Consider the following 25063-nt stretch of genomic DNA (forward strand, 5'->3'; position numbering starts at 1 on the left):
AAATGCCTGGGGAAAAAAAAAAAAAAACCCACAGGATCACAGATTAAGGATGAAACATTGGATTAAAGGGTTATCTAGTTCAGTGCTTTCATTTTACAAATAAAGAAAAATGAGTCCCAGAAAAGTTCAGTGATTTACCTAACATTTCACAAGTAGTAAATTACAGAGCTAGGATTCAAAATTAGGCTCCCGTACGATTCACACTATGCCATGTTGCCTCCAACTAAAACAGAATTTTGTCCCGGAAGTAACTGAGATAAAAGGCAATTTTAAAAACTAAATTGTAAAATAGAAAAATCTTGTATATGTCTTTACATAGAGAATCAATAAGTTGTAGAGGAAAACAATGATTATTTTCTTATTCCCATAACCACTTGAAAAAAATAAAAGTAATTTTCTCTAAAGACTTCATGGTATGGTCAGATTCAAGTTTATAAAAGGAGCAGGTGTTTAAAAAAATTTTTTTTTAAATTAGTGAGATTAGTTTATAAAAACAAATAATAATTGTCTTTTAAGTTATAAAGCATAACTGATATGTTTGAATAGTGAAATGCATAGAATCATAGACATTTGGCAATAAATAAAAATAAATAAAAACATTTATAAATAGTTGAAACCTCTTATTTTTTTTTTATAGATGAGAATTTGTATACATTTTTGCTTTTATCCGTCTCTAGCACAACTGCAATACCAAACAGCTTTCAATTGTATATAATTGTTCAAAAGTCAAAAATGCTTATATTTAATTAAGTTTCTTTTATTGGAACCAAAATTTCCAATTCTACCTAAGTTGACAATTCAGAGTTTAATTTTGTAATTAGTGAGATAATGAAAATAACTAGAAGTAAAAATAAGATTGGAGAAAATAAAATTTTACTGACAGGGAGCATGGTCTGGCATTTCTCTAATATTTAGATGAGATATTCTGAAAACATTATACAAAAATATATATATACATATATATAATGCAATTTTCTCATTTTTTCAAATTACTTTCCTAATACCCACAGAAAATGAAATTGAATGCAAGAGATAACCAAAAGTACTAGCAATACTATTTTCAGTTACATTATGGGCTTAAAAGACCTTTATTAAAATCTAATCATTTGTAACATTACTACAATAGGAAAATGCATCCCACTATTCATGAGATTATAATAAGTTTTCTCTAGTTAGTAAACATGTAGTAAGAATGAAACTTATATCAAAACTTTTCTCTTTTCAGGGATATGAAGAAAGGCCCCATGTAGGACTTTCAAGGGTATAAGCTATCCATCAGTCTTAGAATACCTACATTCATAGAATAATTTGTTTGTAGATTTTGTATTTTTTTAACTGCAACCTATTTCTGCTACTTTTTCCTTAAAAGATTCTCCTCTTTCTATTTTTATAACCCAACAACAGCACTTTTTGAACCTTGAGTAATTCTAGTCCTAGACTACACTGTATGAGAAAAATATAGACATAGAAGTTTTGCCTGACCATGAAAAGGGTCTCATTTCTGCCAAGGAACCATTTAATAAAACCGATTCATCATTTTTCAAATGAGACCAAAGTAAACAACTTAATGGAACACTCATATATAGAATAGATACGCAGAAAGAGAATAAACTCTGGCCTGATAAGTTCTGTTTATAAAACAGAATAAGGTCCAGTCCTAGGTTTAGTGCCATGAAGTTCAGAGGATTCCCTGTGAATTTTGACCTATTTCAGGTCTGCCCTCAGGAAATCTAGAGAGATAGAGACCCAAGGCCAAAATTGCCCCAGCTGTTCTAAGCAGAGCCAAAGTTACTTTGATCTAGATCCATATCAATCATTCAAGAAGTATTTATTCTGTCTTTGCTATGTGCCAAAGAATGACCTAAGCCCCAGAGATAAAGACAAAAGTGAAAACAGTTCTGCTCACAAGGAATTCTGCACTAGGATCTACCTAATGTTGAAAGAAATGTTTTGTTGTGTTTTTAAAAGGTACAAGATTGTGTCTTTGAGAGTTATAAGAAGAGCAAATTGTCCTCTAGGGTAAAGGATATTTGACTAATCTCTATCTGCTGTATTATTTCTTATTAAGTGGCAGCTCTATGTAGTTGACAATATAAGCAGTTTTCTACTTCAGGGTGCAATAACAGTATGTAGTATACTATTAAAAGATTCAATATACTGCATGCCATATGTTTATCCGTTTTCTTGTAGATTATATCCCAGAATAAGTATCAGCCATTTAACAAGGGCAAAATAATTCTAGCTCCTGAGTTACCTATAGCTTCACGTGTGATTCCTAAGATAGATTTTATGCAATCTAGTCACCTCATAATTAAAGAGCCAATATATTTCTTTTCTTTTCTTTTTTCTTTTACAAGGCAATTAGGATTGGTCAGGGTCATACAGCTAGTAAATGTTAAGTATCCAAAGGCAAATTTGAACTCAGGTCCTCCTGACTCTGGGGCTGATGCTTTATTCACTGAGCCATCCAGCTGCCCCAAGAGTCAATGTATTTTTAGTCTCATTCCACTTAAAGGGGCTCCATAGTTTGTTTGTTTTTTTATAAATACATTTAAAAAAAGTTCTATTTCTAACAACAAAACCACAAAGCAATTCTTATACTAAAATGGGAGCTATATGGGGTATTGCAAAAGTCTTGGTGTAATTACAGGTTTTAAGAACTTAAGAAATATAAATGCTACAAACACAAACTAGCCTTTATAAGCTTAATTATTTAAAGATATTTAAATTATTCACAAGCTTTAGTTTTGAAAATTTTAATATTAAATTATAAATGCTAATTTTAAGAAGATGGGTCACTCTGTCGTTATGAATTGCATATGCTCACACTTTCTAGATAACACTTTCTAAGATTTAGACAGATGAATCAGAACCATAGGTTCTCTTGCTTACCAATAACCATGGTCACCTGTTGTTGAAATTTTTTTCTTGCTGGATTATATCAAAACTTTTTTTTGTATCAAAACTTTATTCTTTAATTGACCTTAGAGCTGAGAAGACTGATGCAATTCTTTCAGTCAATGAGCATCAGCTGAAAATTCAAAAATCAACTACAGCATATTAACATGACAGAGATTATACTGAATTTTGATGAGAAATATTAAAATTTTAAATAATTAACTTTTCAAGTATTGTTTTTGTAAGTTTGTAGCATTTAAATTTATTAAGTTATTAAAGCTCAAAACTTCATTACTGCTTCTGAGACATTTTGAATAGGATATTTGTATTTATTTAATTTCAAAACATCAACTTTAAAGATCAAACTCAAATTTAAAATTATATATACGGGGGCAGCTAGATGGTACAGTGGATACAGCATCAGCACTAGATTCAGGAAGACGAGTTCAAATCTGACTTAGACACTTCTTATTTACTAGCTGTGTGATCCTGGGCAAATCACTTATCCCTAACTGCCTCACAAAACAAAAACAAAAACAAAAATTATATATTTGCCAAGCCTAATAGTAGAGGATAAAAACATTCAATGAAAAATATAATTCTTCTTCCTCCCTATCCAACAATTTGGCCAATAAATTATTTATTTATTTATCTATATTTATAAAAATAAAATACAAATAAAGTTATTTTTGTGAAAAAGGTGATTTCTAAATCTTAGACCAGCATTTTATATATTCTGTCCAACTATAAGGCTACATCTGACAAATTACAACATATGTAAATATTTTTCATTGTAATCTGTATTCACCACTACTTCTGAGCTTGTTACAAATAAAGGAGACTCTACATCCAAAATCTTTTTTTATTATTTACACCATGATGGACTGAAATTATTTCAGATTAACTAAGGGATATTTATTCTTCACATTATTTTAAACCTATTATATAAATCAATCTTTTACATTTTATTTTTCCCCTTTTTACATTAAAATAACTAGATAATCTATCATTTGATAGAATTACATTAAATGAATTACAACAGCATGACATGAAACAAAGCCATTCTAAAATGAAGCTAAAATGAAGATCAAAGTGAAGCAGCTGCGCAAACTTACAGGAACCAGTTTCCAAAACCATTTGGAAGGAGACTTCAGAAGAGGCAGCAGAAAAAAAAGAGAGAGAGAGAGAGAAGGTAAAAGGCAAAGGGAAACTGTATCAGAATTTATTTTAAAGCAGTGTCTTCAACTTTCTAAAAACAAGAATTGTAAGTACACAGTATCCATAAAATATGAATAGAGATTCATCGAAGAGTTACACATTTTCCTAAAACACAGCATTCACTCTGATAAAGACTTTTAAACATTATCCTATTGATCCAGAAACACCACAATTTCCAGTTTTTATTGAGCTGATAGGAAATTTCAACTATGAACTTTGGCATCATAATATTCAATTACAAATGAAATCTAAAAAACAGGCAGTCAAACCATACCACCAAAATAAGTAAAACTGGTAGTGCAGAACAAATTTGTAATTATTACAACCAAATAAGGCAAAATTTAGCACTGCTTTAAATGATTCCTTAAAAATAAATTCAATAAGGTAAGCTTCTCAAAGGGTAAGGTTGATAGTGACATATCGGCAAATGGCACACAACTCCTTATATAAGGAGTAAGTAGTAATTGAATAAGATGAAAATTTCTATTGCTAATTCTAAGATTTGCCCAAAATGGCCCAGACAGAGGGATCAGTAGAGGCTTTCTTTCTCGGTCATCACAGTCACCTCACCTGATTTTCCTATAGGGATATGTCAAATTTAATGATCCTTAATTGGTTATTTTATACAGTCACTCTAAAAATATCTAGTTAATACAACAAGTAACTGTATTCATACTAAGCTGAAATTTGAAATAATATTTATGCATTCATTAAACAAGTATATCAAACATTTACTATGTGCCAAGCCAGGCACTGTGTTAAGTAGTTACTCTTATAAAGAAAAGGGATGGGGGAGGGAAAGAGAGAAAGAAAGGAGGGAGGGAGGAAGGGAAGAACAAAAGAAAAGAAGAGAGGGAGGGAAGAAGCAAGTAAATAAGAGAGGGAGGGAGAGAGTTTAAAACAAAAAGCTGATGCTTTCATGATTTTTTATGCCAAAGTTTACAGAAGAAATGACCCCATGGTCATTTGGAAGAAAGCTGTATTCAGAGAGTAACACAAGAGACATGTCCAAATATTTAACATCACCTACAGATTCATAATGTTCAAGCTGGCCACACCTTTAACTATATTCACTGGATTTTTAAAAGGGAAATTCCATTCTTTTGAATCAGGACTCATTGATGTTAAGACTCTCTCTTTCCCCAAATTCAAAAATATTCAACACTGGGGTAAGCACTGAAGCAGAGCAGCCTCTGCTTAGATTTAGATAATGTCTCATTCTTTTATAACCAGTCTGGCACCAGGACTACCTGGACATAGAGATCTCCTATTCTCACCACAAGATAGAACTAGAATCACAAAATTTAAGAGATGTAGTACAGTATCTCAACCCACACTTAATTCTTAAAATGGCATACCAGATATTTAGTCATTCAGGATCTGCTGGAAAACCTCTGAGGAAAGAAATTTAGCATGATTGGACAGCTTTAATCGTTAGGAAATTTTTCCTGACATTGTCTAAATGTGCAGCCTCTCAAATCCATAAAGTCATCTGGTCACTTCTCCCTTCTCACATTTTTCTTCTCTCCCCAGGTTAAATAACTTCAATTCCTTCAACTAATCTTGGTGTGGTTACATATCAAAAGCCCCTTTATCAATCTGGTTAGACTCCTTTGGATATAATCTAGATTGTCACTATCCTTTCTAAAATGTGATGCCCAGGATGTAGATCAAATATGGTCTAGCCTTTTTTCTCCATGCTTCACTCTCCTGAGGTCTATGCAGATTTGATACTGATTAACTTTTTTTATTTGGGAGCTGTGGAGGAGGGTAGAGAATTGGGGTTAAGTGACTTGCCCTGGATCACACAGTTAGTCAGTGTCTGAGGTCACATTTGAACTCAGGTCTTCCTGACTACAGGACTGGTACTCTATGTAAAATCTTTTCATCTCTCAACTCTCATCCAACACCTACCAGAGAGTCTGTGCCAAATATAACAAATGTTTATTGGTTTACTTACATCTCGGCTTTCAAATCTAAGAATTGGTCATAAAAATCGTACCTATCTCACAGGGCTTATTGTACATATATAAAAGAAACCGCAAGCTGTAAACTGTTATAAAAATGTTTAGTGATTGGTCAGCATCCACTTAGCCACTACATGACAGATGGAATTAAGAATACTTCCAGCTGAAAGAATAAGTCAAAGGAAAGGGACAAGAATAGGACAAAGTTGGTGATAACCTTGTTTAAAGGTATTGAGGCAACTATTTTTCAACCTGACAACAATGAATAAGTTTGTTTTCTTGGGGTCAAATAATAAAACTATAACAGACAACTTCTCAAAGTTTTATCACTTTGGGATTCACATGGGAAAAAGAGAACAAATACTAAGAAATACTGCCAAAGATTATAAAGTATTAGTCAAGAATCTCAGCCTCAACAGGGAAGATATAATTTATGTAAAGGCTGCATTTTAAGGAAAATGCAATTTCCTTAAATAATTATCATCCAAGGTAGTGGCTTCTTTTGATTTCCACCCCTGCAAAAGCCCTAAGATTCTTTTGTTTTATAATGTAGTAAATGTTATGATAGAAAAGCATTCTATATTTTACAAGTAAAATATAGTAAAAATGAAGTTATCAAATAAGCATGCAACAAATAGGTTAATGAACACTGTTGATTTAAGAGAATAAAAGAACTCATACTTCTTTCTAAGTTTTCATTTTTGCTCTTGCTAAGTCAGTCCACTCACTGCTCCTCAAACATGCCTTATACTTTTTGTGCCTCATAGCATTTGTATCAAAAGATTCAAAGATCATTTAATCCAAATCATGCTTGAAATGCTACAATATAATCTATATATGTAGTTATTCAACCTTTCCCTTAAGTCTTCCTAGGAGAGGGAACCCACTATCTCTTAAGGAAAACTATTCCATTTTTAGACGGCACTAATTCTGACTAAGTTTTTCTTTATTAGCAAATCTAATCCTGCCTCTTTACAACGTCTAACCAATGCTCTCAATTCCATGACCCAGGATCAAGTAAAACAAGTTGAGGCAGTTGGGTGATAAAGAGCACTGTGCCTGAGGTTAAAAAGACCCGAGTTTAATTCTGACCTGATACTTAACTATTTGTGTGACTCTGTGCAAGTCACTTAAGCTGTGTCTCAGTTTCCTCATTTGTAAAATTGAGATGATAACAGCACTTACCTAACAGGGGTGCTGTGAGGATTGAATGAGATGATTTTTATAATACAGTGTGTCTGGCAGCTTGTTTCCTTCTTTCTTTTACATGACAATCCTTCAAAAAACTGGAAACAATTACTATTATCCATACTCTATCTTCTCATCTCCAAACTAAACATTCTCAATCCCTTCAACTAATTCCTCATATGGCCCCATTCTTAAAACCCTTTGCTTTCCTAGTTGCCCACTTCCTTTTTCTTCTCACAACATTCTTAAGTAATTTCCTTGCTCCTTACTGTCCCTTCCCTTCTTTGCTGCCACCATTAAGCAAATTTCTCTTCCTTTGAAAATTAGGAGATCAAAATTTACCACCCAACTATGGTGACTGTAGTCTATTAGACCTCAGCTGGGTTGTTTTATTTCCTTTCTCATGGAGCTCAGCACATGATTCACCACTTCTTTCTCTCCTCTTCACTGCTTGACCTTATACCAGGAGATTTCAAAATATAATTTTTAAAACTGTAAGGAATCAAAACCCAACAAACACGAACATTTTCACATACCAAAAAAAAAAAAAAAAAGAGGATAGCTTAACATACATGTTGATGCTTCTTTAATATCTTGACATTCCAGGTTCATTACTCTCTTCAAACCACACAATCTAGTCCTCAGCTCCACCTCAGCCACACACAGGGATTAATCAGATTGTAGGTTTTACCCCCAGTCACAAATGTTCCACTACCCTGGCATTCCTCTCTCTGATCATAACATCTTATCATTCCATTTCTCCCTATGCTTTATTGTTCTCCTCAATCTATTCTTAGTCCCCTCACTGTGACCTCCAATCCATCCACCCCTATTATTTTCTCAAGCCATTAAGTCCAGTCTGCTTTACTCTTTTCCCTTTGCTGGTACATCATCCTTAATATATAGCCTAAGGGCGAATATGTATAGCAAGTCTCTTTACTGGACTACCTTCTATTCTCTCTATTCTCTTACTTGGTGGCCTCATCAGTTCCCGAGTTTATTAAGATGATTCTTAGACCTAAACATCTAACCCAGCATAATTTCTGAGTTCTAATCCTACACTTATTAAATTCAATATCAACATATTTCAATCCTCTGCCAAACTTCAATATCACTCTCAAAGAGGACCAACAATTCTCCCAATACAACAACCTCCATGTCATTCTTGATTCCCACGCTTCTTTTAAATCTATGTATTTGTGGTTTTCTTCCAATCAGTAATATCCTTTTACATTCATGTACTCCAATTTGTTTAACTATCTCTCAACTGATGAGCAACTACTTTGTTTGTCAAGGGCACCAACATACTTTTGATCCCTTGACTCTTTACTTTCTCTCACTGTCCTACCCATTCCCCCAACAGCCAATGTTTTGATTGTACGTTAGTAATATTTCTTAGATGAGATCCATTTTCTTTTCTCACGATGCCACCAGTGGTACTAGACTTCATCACTTTACACCTGACCTACTGCAGCGGCCTGTTAGCCATTTTCCTGGAGTTTCTCTGCACTCCAGCCCATCCTCTATTCAGATATCAAAGCCCAAGTCATTTTCTAGTTGATAGGCATCTACTCTCTTGTCAATTCTTTGCTAACATAAAAAAAATGCTATTAATATTTTGGTATATATGGGAACTTTCTTTTTGTCATGCTAACCATTATTGAGCCCAGCAGGGATATCTCATCAATTGTCAGGACCATTTTGCAGATGAGTCACACAGACTTCAAATGATTTGCTCAGGTTCACACAGCTAGCTAGTATCTGAGGCAACATTCCAGCTTAGATCCTCTAGACTCCAAGTATTATGCCGTAACTACTATACAATATTGCTTTTTATTATTCTATTTATTTATGAAATTTTCAATTAAATTCTTATTTTATTCACTTAATGATAATTTTATTTCTTTACTATTATGATTAGTCTTGTTTATTTTTAATTCTGGCATTATTTTCAATGTTTTAGAAATTTAAAAACAAATTAACAACCCCCTCACCCTTTACCTCATCCCCTCATTCTCTGAAAAAAGAAAAGAAAAAGAAAACCATTGTAACAAACATGAGTAGTTAAACAAAACAAATTTCCAGATTGGTTATGAATAAAATTGTATTTCAGTGTTTTTCAAGAAAAAATGTCTGTGAAGAGTATAGTCTTGTCTCTATGCCTGCAACTCCTCAGATATAATGAAATATCAAGCAATGAAGTAATCTATTTAGCAGAAATTGTTAAAAATCCAAAGTCCTTCTTCCACTATGAGAGTAGCTAACAAATAGCGTAACTGATTATATTTTCCTCTTCTCTTTTCTTTTCTACCTTCCTTAATGAGTAATAAAAATTACCAAATGGCTGACAAGATAAAGGCAAAATAACAAAAGATATTACATAATCCACTAAGTGAATAATGAGTTACTAAAATAGAATTTGTAAATTTAAAACATTAAAGTTATGTTAAACTACTTAAGAAGATCCAATTATAATCTACAAAAATACATTTAAAGTATTAATGTTATAAAATTATCTTTAAAATTTTTGGTTTAGTACATAACCAAAATTTGCCAAGTACAATCTTATAAGAGTTTGCTCAAGAAGACGTTTAAAATTGTGTCCATATAATTCCAGGGTCTGTCTTGGCAGGTAGACTCCCAAGTATTTTATACATTGTCTACAATTACTTTAAGTGGAAAGAGTTTCTCTTTCTATTTGTTGATGCTGGACTTTGTTGGGGTTATACACAAATGCTGATGATTTCTGAGGATTTATTTTATATCCTGCAACTTTGCCAAAGTTATTCATTTTAATTAGTTTTTTGGTTGCTTCTCTAGGATTTTCTAAATACACCATATCACATCACCTGCAAAGAATGATAGTTTGGTGTATTCACTGCCTATTCTAATTTCTTCAATTTCTTTTTCTTCTTATTGTTATAGCTAACATTTCTAGTACAGTATTGTATGATAATGGTGATAATGGGCATTTATCCCAATCTTGCTGGAAAGGTTCTAGCTTATCCCCATTTTAGATAATGTTTGCAATGATTTTAAAAAGATACCATTTATCATCTTACAGAAAGCTCCATTTATTCCTGTTTTCCAGTGTTTTTAGTAGGAATGGCTATTGTATTTTGTCAAAAGCTTTTTCTTCATCTATTGAAATAATCTTATGATTATCTATTGGCTTTCTTATTGATATATAGTCAATTATGCTGATAGTGTTCATAATACTGAAAGGAACTGCATTCCTGGTATAAATCTCACTATTCATAGTAGATCATCCTTATGACATATTGCTGTATTCTCTTTGTTGGTATTTTATTTATTTTTTTTCTATCAACAGTCATTAGGAAATCAGTTTATAGATTTATCTCTGAATTGGCTCTTCTTGATTTAGGTATCAGCACTACATTTGTGTCATATGAGGAATTTGGTAGAACTTCTTTTATTATTGCAAATAGCTTGTAAAGTATTGGAATTAATTGCCCTTTAAGTGTTTGGTGGAACTCACCTGAGAATCCATCAGGCCCTAGGGATTTTTTTTTTCTTGGGGAGTTCATCAATGGTTCTTTTACCTAAGATGGGTGAGTTATTCCTATTTTCTCTTGTGTTTAACCTGGGAAATTTTTATTTTTGTAATATTCACATCTATTTTACTTAAACTGTCAGAATGATGATCATATATAATTTTTAATTTCTTTTTCATAGGTAGTGAACTCTCATCCCTTTCATATCTGATACTGTGAATTTAAATTTCTTCTTTCCTTTTTTATCAAATTAACCAATGGCTTATCTATTTGATTTTCTTTTGCATAAAACCAACTTCTAGTTTTATTTATTAGTTCAATGGTTTTCTTTCAATTTTATTTTTAAGGTTTTTCAACATGGTGTTTAAATGAGGATTTTTAATTTGTTCTTTTTCTAGTTTAGTTGCATGCCTGATTTATTGATCTGCTCTTTTTCTATTTTATTGATGTAAGCATTTAGAGAACTTTTTTGTTTTTGAGGAGGTTTTTATTTATTTTTGTTGTTATTGTAGTGAAAAGGGGGTTTTGTCCCAAAACTAGGGGCCACAAACTGAATTTTTCCCCAAAGTTGAAATGACGTTGCAGGGGGGAAAGATGATTGATTTAGCAAACAGCTGGTACTTGTGGCATAAAGCTCAGAAAAGAACAGCCCAATCCTAGTTCTCTCCCTAGTCATTCAGCCACTTTCTGTACATGTTTGTAGTTATAGCTAAAAATTATTATAGTCCTGGGAAGAAATGTTTTATGAAGTCACTGATGGACCAGGAAAACTCCCACACTCCTTTTCTTGAAGCTCAGGTCTAGGTTTTCCTTTATCCAGCTGCTCAAATAAGATGAAATGATATCAATGAAAGTCTATTTGTGGTTGTAGGACAGAAAGAAGGCTGGTAGCTGGTCAGTTCATAGACATATTCTCAATCCTGAGTGACAAGCGCCACTGATTTAGTTATCAATCAATGTCTCTAGTAGAGATTTGCGATAATCCCTGCTGAGGGCATCTGGATCAATCATCATCAATACATACTTCTTATTCTTATAGAGCTGAAATATTTGATTGAAGATTTATTCCAAATGCTAATCTTGCTACCTGAAATTGTTGCATTCAGGGACATACATAAAAAGTTAACACCCTTTATCTTTGGGTAGATCACTCAAAGGTTGCCCTTGCAGAATGCAAGGAAAATATCCCAAGAGGATACTCTTGGGAAAGCAACTAGTATATCCTTATTTTCATTATTTGGCAATTGGCCAGCAACCATTACCATTAGGCCCAATATCAGGATCAATGATTAGCAACTTCAATGGACTCCAGAGCAGGATAGGAAAGGGTGTGGTGGCAAAGGGGATTCAGTAGGAATGTGGTCTCTGAGGGATAGAGTGGGTAGGAATGTAGGACTTGGGCCAGAGAAGATAAGGATACCCTTCTTCCCAACATGGACAACCATAGTTTGGCATAAGGCAGATTGGAAAAAAATTAATTGCTTGTGGGTAGTCAAAGCCAATATAATAAAAATGAAAATTCTAACTAAATTAAACTACTTCTTTAGTGCCATAACAATGAAATTACCAAAAATTATTTTATAGAGCTAGAAAAAATGACAAATTTCATATGGAAGAAAAAAAGATCAGCTGATATGACAAAAAAGGAAAATGACAAATGATAATGGTGATATGGGAAAAGTGAGACACTAATGTACTACTAGTGGAATTATGAACTAATCCAACCAATCTGGAGGACAATTTGGAATAATACCCAAAGGGCTATCAAACTGCATACCCTTGGATCCGGCAATACCACCACTAGGTCTATATTCTAAAGAGATTTTTTAAAAGAATGGGAGCAGGGAGGGAAGCAAAGGGGATATATGTTTAAGAATCTATTTGTAGAAAAATATTTAGAGCAGGGTTTTTTTTTTTTTGGTTTTTGTTTTTTTTACTGTGTGGGGTGATGGTAATTATGAATTAGAAATTGTGGAGATGCCTTTCTATTGGGAATAGCTGAACAAGTAGTATGTGAATGTAATGGAATGCTACTATGCTATAAGAAATGATGAGCAGATAAAATTATACATACTTGGATTCAGCACTGTCTCTATTGGGTCAGTATTCCATAGAGATCATGAAAGAGCAAAAAGGACCCACATGTGCAAAAATGTTTGTAACATCCCTCTTTGTAGGAAGCAAGGAAACTGAGTGGATGCCCATCAGTTGGGGAATGGCTGAATAAGTTATGGTATATGAAGGTAATGGAATATTACTACTCTATAAGAAATGATAAGAAAGCTGATTTCCAAAAAGCTCGGAAAGACTTACATGAACTGATGCTAAGTGAAATGAATAGAACCAAGAGATCATCGTACACAGCAACAACAAGATTATGTAATGATCAACTCTGATGGACGTGGCTCTTTTCAACAATGAGGTGATTCAAGGCAATTCCAATAGACTTTGATGGAAAGTGCCATCTGCATCCAGAAAGAGAACTATGAAGACTGAATGTGGATCAAGGCATAGTATTTTCACCTTTTTTTGGTTGTTTGCTGCTTGTTTTTTTTCCTTTCTCGTGTTTTTTTTTTTTTTTTTCACTTTTGATATGATTTTTCTTGTGCAGCATGACGAATATGGAAATGTGGTTGGAAGAAATGCATACTGCCCATGTTTAACCTCTATCAGATTGCTGGCTGTCTTGGGGAGGAGGGAGGAGGGAAGAGAGGAGAGAGGGGGGAAATTTTGGAACACAAGGTGTTGCAAAAGTGAACATTGAAAATTATCTTTGCATGTATTTGGAAAAATAAAATATGATTAAAAAAAAAAAAAGAAATGATAAGCAGGATGATTTCAGAAAAACCTGGAATGACTTACATGAACTGATCCAGAGAGAATGATATTAAACATAGTAACAGCATACTGTATAATGAATGACTCAGCTATTCTCAGCAATACAATGATCCAAGATAATCCCAAATGACTTGTGAAGAAAAATACTATCTACCTCTAGAGAAAGAACTAATGGCATCTGAATATAGACTGAAGCATATCACTTTTCACTGTTTCTTTCTTTTTCATTGTTGTTCAAGTTTTCTTCCACAAAACGACTAACATGGAAATGTTCCACATGACTGCACATCTATAATTTATATCAGATTGCTTACTATATCTCAGGGAGCAAGGCGGAGAGGGGAAAGAGGGACAGAATTTGGAACTCAAAACTAAACAAAAAACAAAAAATATGAATGTAAAAAATTGTGTTTATGCTTTATTGGAGAAAAAATAAAATTTTGTAAAAAGCTACAATGATGATCTTTTTAGTTTCCCAAAACAGCATACATTTAGACATGTTATATGTGAGTTATATACATTCTCACAAGATCTAACATTTATTACAAAAACATGCTCATACTTTAAACACACATACCTTTTGACCTCCTGGAGTTTCAACTAAATGGTGTTCTTTCAATTTTTGTTCTTGTTCCATTATATCTTTCAAATGTTCATTTACCTTAAAAATATAAAATAAAATGTGTATTTGTAAGTAGTTTTGTGTAGGAAATGTCAAATATACAATTCAAAAGTAATAAAAGTTACCCATATTGCAGATATGTCATTTACCAAAATTAATTCCTAAACAAGAACAAAATTCTATATCTTACTACCTACAGAAGTTGTCATCTAAAAATGTGTTAAAAAATTTTAAGTGAACTTTATACATGTTAATGAAAAGTTCATAAAGTATAAAAGCAGCTTGACTATAATACTTAATATTTTGTAAATCAAACAAAAAAGAGACAATGTGTATATATAATGGACCTCTAAGAGAATTGGTCTAGGAAGCAGGAAATCCTACCAAATATATTAGCTCTGCCAAATACTGCCTATGAGTGATCCAAAATAAACCATTTTCCCTCTCAGCAGTGCAGGTGACTCTCTGATACTCTATTTAGGTTATTAAGCAATACTGAACACATAGAATCAAAATATTTCTAGAAAAGCTTTTATTTACCTGATGAATAATCTGAGAACATTTTTAGGCACCAAGACACTAAAATAAATGTGAATGGTGCCTTACACAACTGAAATGTAATTTTGTTTTCTACAATTTAACTTAAGATAAACTAAATCAATCAACAAAAAATGATTAAGCACCTTTTGGGAAGAGGATTATATAATAAGTATTAAAAAATGAATTACTATTATTATTATTTTGTTTTTTTTTTTTTTTTGCTGAGGCAATTGGGGTTAAGTGACTTGCCGAGGGTCACGTAAGCTAGGAAGTGTTAAGTGTCTTGAGTCACATTTGAACTCAGGTCCTCCTGATTTCAGGGTTGGTGCTCTATCCACTGTGCCACCTAGTTGCCCCCTAAAGAATGAATTTTTAACATTACTAATAAATTCAACTACTAAAACTTTCTGATTTATCTGATGAGAATAAAAAAAGTGAGTTTATATGTAATATACCTCCTATTGAAAAGGCTTTACAGGATATATCAACATAATTTAATATTTATTTCTATTCAACGGTGTTCATGGAGAAGACAGTGAAATATGTTGCAAAATATGGCATACAATCAAGAAATGAATGAGACAAAAGAATCACATATGACTCAAAGCATCAAATTATTAGTACTTTCTTCAAGAAGTCAAGTGGTACTTGGCAAATATTAATTACAGCATTATTCTACCATCACTGTCTACCACCCTCAAAAACTGATAATGGCTTGATAGAATTAGCTAGACCTTGATAGGATCATTTAATTAGCTGCTATTGTTTTATTAAAGGAAAAAACACACACAATTATTAGAGAAGATTAAAAATAATTTTGACCTGACCTATGATTAAGGACCAGATATCAATAGGGATCATCATCATGTAGTATTGAAGACCAGGAAAATAAAGTTCCTGCTGCGAGACTTTGGCACTTTCAAGTAGGTGAACATCAAAAATAAATATAATTTTGTCTATGTTAATTACATTAAAAAATGCATTACCCACCTACTTTGCTGACATATAGGACTGCCTTGACTTTCTATTTGCAAACCTAGTGTTTAACACACTGCTTTTTACACAATAAATGCTAAATAAATGTTCTTATCACCTTTTGTCTAGACTTCTGCCAAGAGCTTTCTAAGTAGTCTCCCTGCCTCAAATCTCTTCGCATTGAAATCTACGGCAGTTTCTATTTCCCACTGAAATGGCAGATGGCTGCCATTTAATTTTCCCTACACTATAGTTCTGACCATATCATCTTATTTCTCAATGAACTTTAACAATTCCACTGTTTGGAATTTCAAGTTCTTCATAAACTAGATCCTTCCTGCCTTTCCAGATATCATACATTTGACTTTACCCCTTCCCCCACCACCAATATATGCATTTATGATGTATTTCCACGGGCCTATTTCCAATTTCCTACCTACAACACCCCATTCCTGCTCACTGATAGAGCACTATTGAAGCTTCTTGACCTGGTTTGAAAGACAGGAGAAGAAGGATAATGAAGTTAGGGAATCCATTTAGAAAGTTATTTGCTGTAAAATTCTACCAACCAAGTTTGTCCTCAAAGATTTATAAGAATGTACTTCTTCCCCTTCCAGATTTGGGAAAGAGGATATTTATATCCAAAAATTGCATATGATATCAGATTTAGTTAATGTGTTATATAATTTTGCTGACCTGATCTCCCTACCCCTCTACCCCCCTTTTCAGTTGTAAGGGTTGGCTTGGGAGAAATACTAAGAAATGTAACATTAAATATTAAATAAATTATTGAACAATGTAGTTTGTAGTATTAAAAATGACAACCAAAAACACATTTTAAAAGCTATTATTATAGGTAAGAGGTGATGAGAGGCATGAACCAAAATTTTGGCTATGGACGAAAACAAACTCAAGTGACACTGAAGAGATAAAATCAATAGGATTTAACAGCTGCACCAGATACAGGGATAAGAAAAAAAGTTAAGAATGGCAAGGTTGTCAAGGAAATCTAGACAGAATGGAAAAAATGCTGGCATGTGTGACAGAACTCTGGGAGTTACAAAGAACTCTTAAATATGGGAAAGTTATTGAGTTTAATTAAAGAAATATTGAATTTTAGAGGGCTACAACACATCCAATGCACATATAAAGCAGGACAAATCAGTTCATCATGTAACAAAATATATTGCAAAGGATGAAGCAGCAGAGAAATCCCAAAAGCAATATAACAAATTTTTTCAAGAATAATTCTGCATACTGATTCTGTGATTTCAATCTGAAGCAGACATGTAAGGGAGGATCCCTCCCCGCCAAAAAAGTTAGAAAATAGAATTGAGGATTAAGAAATTCATAAAGCCAAAAGTAATTTAGAAGTCTTACTTTTGTACATCAAGAATGGGGAATTGTAGGTTGGGGCACGGGGAGTAGAAAGAGATAAAATGACCATAGAAGATAAATGGAAAATTCTGATTACATGAAATTGAAAAGGTTTTGCATTAACAAAATCAAATCAGTTAAAATTTAAAGAGAGGAATTAAATGGGAGGAAAAAAAGCTTTGACCCAAATATCTCTGATATCTGACATATATAAAGAATAAATATGTGTATGTATATGTGTACACACACACACACACACACACACACACACACACACACACAAAAGCTACTTCCTGATAGGCATAAACAAATAATTTTCAAAATAAGAAGTATGTTATCAATAATCATACTAAAAGAATATTCCAAATAATTAATAATAGACATAAATTAAAACAGCAGAGATCAATTTATACCTAATACCTATTCAAGAGTGGTAAAAATAAAAACTTTTTAAAAGCACCAAATATTGGGGTGAGGGAGTGCTAAAAATAAAAATAAATTTTTAAAAAGCTCCAAATATTGGAGAAAAAAAGTGTACTAATGCACTGCTGGTATAAATGAATCGGTCAAAATACTATGAAATAAACATGCATAAATTATATCTCAATAACCTATATATATACTCTTTGATCCAGCATACCAAATTGAGACATATATTCCAGGAAGGTCAATAAGAAAGTTCACATATACACAATCAATCAACATATATTTATTAAAAACCTATGCACTTTCAGGACCTGTAGAAGCTGCCAGGGTTAGTAAGACAAAAACAAAATAATATCTGTCCTCAAGAAGCTTACATTCTCTGGAGTGTGTGTGATGGTGGTGGTGGTGGGGTGGGAATTGAAAGTGGGAGGAGAGAATATGTACACACTAAGATTCATATCTCAAATGAATATAAGTGGGGAAAGAACATTTTAGCAGCTAAGGGAATTGATATTAAAGAGTTACTAGAAAAGAGGCTAAAATAATTCAGAAAACACACTAGCTAGCAAATTCTATCTCTTACCCTAGCAGAGAGAGACATGGTAGCTACCCAAGTGCACCACTGGTTTAAAACTTTATAGGTGGTTACAAGCAACGTAATTTTCAGAAAACAACAACAAAAAATGTGTGGGGAAAGGCAATAAGGAGAAAAATGAGCCTGCATTTAGTTTCACATGAATTACACTCAGCCAAATCATCCTGAGATCATTTGCATGTGAATTTGAATATCAACAAACAACAATGATATAGAATAAAATTATCAAAATTTCTATGGCAATTTAGTTCAAATAGGGGCAAGGGTGAGAATAACATACTTGTGCTGAACCACTTCAGTACCATGAGAACATATGAAAAAAGTAAAAAAGAAAGAGTTGTGCCATAAGTCATTAGTGGTCTCACAGTTAATTTCAAAGCAGCCAGCTGGCTGAAATCCTCCAAGTATTTTTTCTCCCCAACAGGCTGGCTGGTTAAGCACTGAGGAGGGGACCGTCAATCTGCTGGTGCTATGGAACATTACTCACCCCATTATAAAGCTGATCTAGATCTGAAGTCAGGTGACCTGGGTTCAAAATCTGAGCTCTTCTATTTACTACCTTGGGCAAGTCACTTCACCTCTGTGGACCTCAGTTTCCTCATCTGTAAAATGAGAAGTTGGACTAAATGACTTCTACAATCCCCTTTCAGTTCTACTATGGTCCTATGGGGAGACAGTAGTACTTAGAAAAATTAACTTGGTAAAGCTGGGAGGGTTGTACTACTCGGAAGAAATCCACAGCATGACCCAATGGTTAGATTTAGATGAAAGGGGAAAGCAAAGAACAGGCTGGGACCAGAGATGGATGCTACAAGGCACTGACCAGCATTCGCAAGCTTGTCTTTTTTAGGGCTTAATACATGTACACACAGCCTTGGAACACTACAGGCCCCTTCTATAAGATACTGGGTCACTCAAATGAGGTCACCCTAGCAATCCATAATAAAAGAAGGAAAAAAATGGTTAAGAATGAATATTAGTTAAATTATGACATGCAATTAGGCAACTCTGAATTAGTTCATTAAGATGTATACACTGTAGCAGGTGGACTCAGATTTTAAAGAGAGCAGAGTAGGTTAGATTGCTTTTAAGAAATTATTTTATTAAAATCTCAAGTTCCTTCTAGCTATAAAAGCTTTTAAAATTTATTATTCTCTCAATGAATTAAAAAACAGTGAATACTGAAAGAAAATCATCTCAAGAAGAATCATAATTAGAGGCACACTTAAGCTGTCATTGAAATTACACTGAAATATAGAACCATGAAAAAAAGTAGGCCATTTAAGTTGCAAGAGTGATTGATTGATAACAGATATACAACACAACTTTTGGATTGATACCCATGAAATAATACCAAAAAGAAAAAAAAAAATTAAGTAGGGTAAGCCTCTACAGATTGGATGGCTCTTCAAAATAAAATATTTATGGAAAGACAGGTAACAGGAGATGAGTTAAAATCTGTGTCAGTGAAGGGGAGTATATGTGGAGATTATAGCTCCACTGAAATATGAGTTCTATTCATTAAGAATTTACTAGGTTCAAGGACTGTGTAAAGAACTTAATCATTAGTACTTAGTATCATAGTAGGATGATAGTATGAATGAATGGGAGGAATTAAGTCAAAAAGATTTTAAAGGGATTATCTGAGGGGCAGCTAGATGTACAGTGGATAGAACACCAGCCCTTTAATCAGGAGGACCTAAGTTCAAATATGGTCTCAAGACTAGCTGTATGACTCTGGCTAAGTCACTTAACCCTAACTGCTTCAGGAAATAAAATAAAAAAATAAGATTATCTGGGAATGTTTGCAGACAGCAAAAAAGAAGTTAGGAAATAAGAAGAGGTAATTTAAAAAAACTTTAAAAGTATGTAAAGTACACTGAACAACAAAAGGTTTGTATTTTCTTCCATTTGTCTCTAGTAGTTCCTATTAAAAGAATATGTTGTCTTTACAATTAATTTCTTTTAATTACTTTTGCTGCAATTCTTCTCACAGGCTCGGTTTTTATCTCCACACCTTTCCCTACTTTGAGCCTTTAAAAAAAAGAAGAAGAAGAAGAAAAAGAAAGATTTTTTCCCCCCTTTATTTTGGTATCTATTTTCCTCCCTCTTTCCCCTTCCTTTCTCCAAGTCAAATGTTTAATTCAAAATTTCTTCCTTTCAAATTTTTTTCCTGCACCTTTTCCTAAGATGAATTTATTTGCTTTATTTGCTTTATTATCTTCTTTAGAAATTTTATTAAGATTTATGATATGAATCTATATTCTTCTTTTAATCTCTCTTTATTCTTCATAGAACTGAGCTCCCCCTCTCAATCAATTTCTATGTTATTGTCTTTATAGATCTTACTCATTTCATTAGTTCTTCCTTAAAAAAATATATACATTCATAAAGATTAACTCCTAAGGGAAGTTATTACAGGCCCCGTGATAAAAATGACCTATCACTTCAAGTTGTTTAAGTCCAATTCCATCCTCTGTCATGATTGGTCTCCTTACCTCTGGATCCTTATTTTCCCCTCCTATCCCTTTGGCTGCTACCTTAGAAGTTCTCATATCCCTTTTCTCTTGGAGCAGGAGGCTTTTCACAAAAGCACAACACTGTCATAGAAGGTAAATTTATCAACTTCACTCAATTCAACCCTAATATAGGAAATCCCCAAACACACAACTGACAATTTTTTGCCAACTGTTCCATAAACCTCTATGTAAGACAAATTATTTTTACATAATTTTGCCTGCTAATGTGGGAAAGAGAAGGAGGGAATATGAAAAGAGACCATCACAAACTTCAAGGTCAAGTGAGAACTAGGGACAGAGAAGCAAGAGCAGAAGGAATATTAAGGAACTGTGAGCAGTCATATGGGAGTCTGGCTGGAATGAGGAAAAACGCACAGGGATAGACACGTGGGGAACACACATGGACACAGATAGGAGAGGATGGGCAACAAGCAGAGCCAGGGCCAGGGCCAGTTACATTGTACTCAGTGCAGTCAGATGGAAGACACACTCAAGGGCCAGACAAGTGGACAGGTGGGTGGAATAAGGGAAAGATCCAATGGTGACAGTGGCACCCTCTTCACAAGTCCATTCTTCTGCTTCCACATGGAGGATTTTGGGTTTGTTTTTTGTTGTTGTTTTGGAGGTGGGGTGGCGGGGGCAAGAGCTAAAGTGCAGGAGTAGGGAAAGCACAGTACTGTACAATAAAGTTAATATAGGCAGTTTTTTAAAAAAGAATGTAGATTTCTTTCAGAACTCTGTTGGAATCTTTACAAACTGTTAAGTCATTAGAGTTGATAGAGACAATAATTATCTAATTTAGCATTATTCAGTATCATTGATCTAATCTTACAAGGAGATTAGTAAACTGCTCCAGAATTTGTGTTAATCTCTCTCTCTATGTCTCTCTCTCTCTCTTTTTTTTTTTTTTGCTGAGGCAAAAATGTTTTGGGCCAGAACCTGAAACAAGGTACTAAGTAGAACTAATAGAAACAATGCTTGTGTTCACACCTTTACTCATTGGAGTTCACACGTTTCAGGGTTTCACACCTCCCTTGAAGCTCTTAGGGCCAGTGAGCACTATGGGAGAAAACCCATAATCCCACTCTCTGATATATAAGAAGAAAGCAGAGGCCCAGTTAAGAATGCAGTTGAATTAGATTAGAGAGGAGCACGCTGGGACAGACACAGAGCACTGTGGGAGATTGAGAGCCAGAAGCCCTCTCTCCAAGGCAAGAGAGATTCATTCCATTTTCCACTTGGCTGGCTGGTGGCTGAAAGACAAACCTTTGGATTTGGAGACATTTGGAGGGAGCTCTTGAAACCAAGCAGAAAGATAGGTCTCAACTAACCGGGATATTTTGGAAGGAGAAAATAAACGTTTGAACTTTTATCACATGGCTGCATTTGGGTGATTATTACTTTTGACTGAAACTAAGGCTGCCATCCAGAAAACCTCCCCAAGAAACCTGCTCTCTCCCAGAGAGAGAGAACGATTATTATTTTAAAGAAGAACAAGAACACCACAGAACTCTACATGAAATCAAATTTACATAAAGCCTTATCAGTTTTCACCTGTTTCTCTATGAGAGGGCTCTTCAAAAGAATCCTATCATTTCCTCAGGAGAAAATCTCTTTTCATTTGCCCAGTTTCAATCCCTCCCTAAAACCACTTGTCTCATTCTCCTCTTATCCCTCTTTTGCTAAGAGACTATGGTGTTTATCATTCCTTTGCTATTGTTGGAAACAAAATTCCGGACCCCAAATAAGGGGGCAGTAAATGAATAAACTCAGGATAAATGAAGCAGTTCAAACTTAATATGTTTCTGAAGGAGGAAGATGTGAAAACTTAAAAACTCACAAACTTTATAGAAGTCAGAACATAGTTCTCTTGGTCCCTCCTCCCCATCTCCTCAATGGCTGAGATAATGAGGTTAACATTCTTTCCTGATCATACTAAAACATACACCCTTTAATATGTTGCTCTTCCTGCTACATACATTGTATGACCATTAAAATGAGTCTTAGTTCTTCCTGGGGAGGAGAGAAGAATGGGACTGTGAGAGATTAGTAAACTGCTCCAGAATTTGTGTTAATCTCTCTCTCTCTCTCTCTTTTTTTTTTTTGGCTGAGGCAAATGGGGTTAAGTGACTTGCCCAGGGTCACAGAGAAGTATTGAATGTCTGAGACCAGATTTGAACTCAGTTCCTCCTGATTTCAGGGCTGTACTCTATCTATTGCATCACCTAGCTGCCCCAATTTGTGTTAATCTCAATGCTTACTCATGAGTAATGTTTAATTTTCCATTTTGAAATGTGGAAATTCTAAGCAAAAAGGGAGCTACTTTAATCAGCAAGATGGTAGTAAGAGGAACATAAATATCTCAAGGCCTCAGTTTCCTTATCTATAAAATGAGTCAGATGACCTCTAAATGTTCCTTCCAACTTTAAATCCATGATTTTAAAGCACAAATAATTTCCCAGCATAGTAATACATTGCAAAGATTCAAACCATCAGCTGACATGGTCAACATAAGCAAAGAGATCATAAACTTCCTAACTATAAAATGTGAGAAAATAGAAAATATATTTCTTTGTCTTTCCTCTTTATATCTGAATATTTTATGAATAAAATTCTCTCACATCAACACTTTCACCTAATCCTGCCATTCCTATAAACTATTAGTCTTTCTTCCCTTCGATGGCTAAACTCCAAGCCAACACTCATTGCCTACTATCTTACAATCGGGTTTCCAATCCAACTAATGGCTAAAACTATGATCACTGAGATCCCTGAGCATCTCTTAAATGCTAAATCCAATAGTTTTTTTCCTCAGTCCTCAGCATTCTTAACTCCTCTGATACTTATGACATGAGCAACTGTTCTCTACTTGAGTATTCTCTCTTCAATTTGTATAACACTGTCCCTTTCTTTTTCTACTGGACTGACCGCCCCTTAGAGTCCTTTGCTGAGTTCATTATATGCATACCACTAAGCAGAAGTGTAGCGGAGAACTGTCCTGGGTCCTCTTCTTTTCTCTCTATAAGATTTCATCAGCTCTTATGGGGTTCAATTACTATCTCTATGCAGATGTCTCCCAAATCAATATATATCCAGCTATCATCTCTCTTTTAAGTTCCAATCTCTAATTACTAATTGTCTTCCAGACATCTTTAACCAGATGTCTTATAGACATAAAACTCAAGCTATCCAAAACTCCTTATTTTCTCCCTAAACGCTATTTCTTTTTAACGTCACCTTTTCCATCAGGCATACAATCACTGTACTGATTACTTAGATTTAAAATATTAGTCATCTCTGACTTCATTCTCATTTATCCCATAACCTACAGTTGCAATGTCCTATCCACTCCAACTCTCATATGTATTCAATTCTCTTCATTCACACTGTAGTCAGAACCCAACCCAACCTTAACATTTCTTCCTAGTTCAAAGGTGTGACACATGGAACCTACAACACACATTGGAAATTAGAGCTTCCATCCAAAGGACTGGGGGAGTCCATCAGAGTCAAGTGATTTGCCCAGGGTTACATAACTAATACGTGTCAAGTGTCTCAATCTAGATTTGAACTCAGATCCTCTTGACCCAAGGCCAGCACTCTTCCACTATATCACTTAGCTGCCCCAGCCAGAGGATTTTGACAGACGATAAGATTGAACCAAATCTACCTACATGAAATTCAATTGGGATAAATACCAAGTCTTGATTTTTTCATTCAAACTCAACTTCACAGTAGAGAATGGGAGAGGCATGGTTAGGCTGAGCAGTTTGTCTATAAAAGATTGGGAGGTTTTAGTGGCCTACACTGCCAGTGGGGTGGGATGGCAAAGAAATAAACATCACCTTCAGTTCCTTTAAGGAAGGTGTGCCCCCCAGAAATAAGAGCTGGCAATTCTTGCTTCTGGTCTCAATCAGACTCCATGTAGAATACTGTGTTCGGTTCAGGGTGCCACTGCTCTCAAAGGACACTGAAAAGCTAGAGAGCAACCAAGATAGTGCAGGGTTCTGAGTCCCTGGCAGATGAGGACTGATTGAAGGAAATGGAAATGTTTAGTTCTGGGGAGGAAAGACAGGTGGATTTAAGTATTTGAAAGGATTCCAGTTGTTCTCTTCAGCCCCCAAAGGCAGAACCAGGAATAATGGATAGAAATTGCAAAGAGGCATGGGTTATGTAGGAACAAAGTCCTGAAAAACTACAGATCTCTCCGTAAGTGATTGCTTTAGCGGCAGTCAAGTAGCACAGGGAGAGTTCCAGATTTGGGGTCAGGAAGACATCTTCATGAGTTCAAATCCAGCCTGAGATACTTACTAACTTACTAACCTGGGCATTTAACCCTGGTTACCTCCATTCCCTCATCTGTAAAATGAGCTGGAGAAAGAAAC

The 25063-nt window shown here is 34.3% G+C and overlaps 1 protein-coding gene across 6 annotated transcripts in view; it reads right to left on the reverse strand.

The window, feature by feature from the left end:
* CAMSAP2 (calmodulin regulated spectrin associated protein family member 2) overlaps window positions 1-25063 on the reverse strand; it is a 142290-nt gene that overhangs the window by 48244 nt on the left and 68983 nt on the right. For 4 of the 6 annotated variants that reach the window (XM_051998680.1, XM_051998681.1, XM_051998684.1 and 1 more), the window contains exons 4-5: window positions 14202-14285; window positions 4014-4046 (exon numbers count right to left, since the gene is read on the reverse strand). In XM_051998680.1, the coding sequence (XP_051854640.1) occupies window positions 4014-4046; window positions 14202-14285 (117 nt within the window). The remainder of the gene's footprint in view (window positions 1-4013; window positions 4047-14201; window positions 14286-25063) is intronic. The other 2 variants (XM_051998682.1, XM_051998683.1) reach the window with 1 other exon arrangement.

This window comes from Antechinus flavipes, chromosome 4 (genome assembly GCF_016432865.1).
Source record: "Antechinus flavipes isolate AdamAnt ecotype Samford, QLD, Australia chromosome 4, AdamAnt_v2, whole genome shotgun sequence".
NCBI lineage: Eukaryota > Metazoa > Chordata > Mammalia > Dasyuromorphia > Dasyuridae > Antechinus > Antechinus flavipes.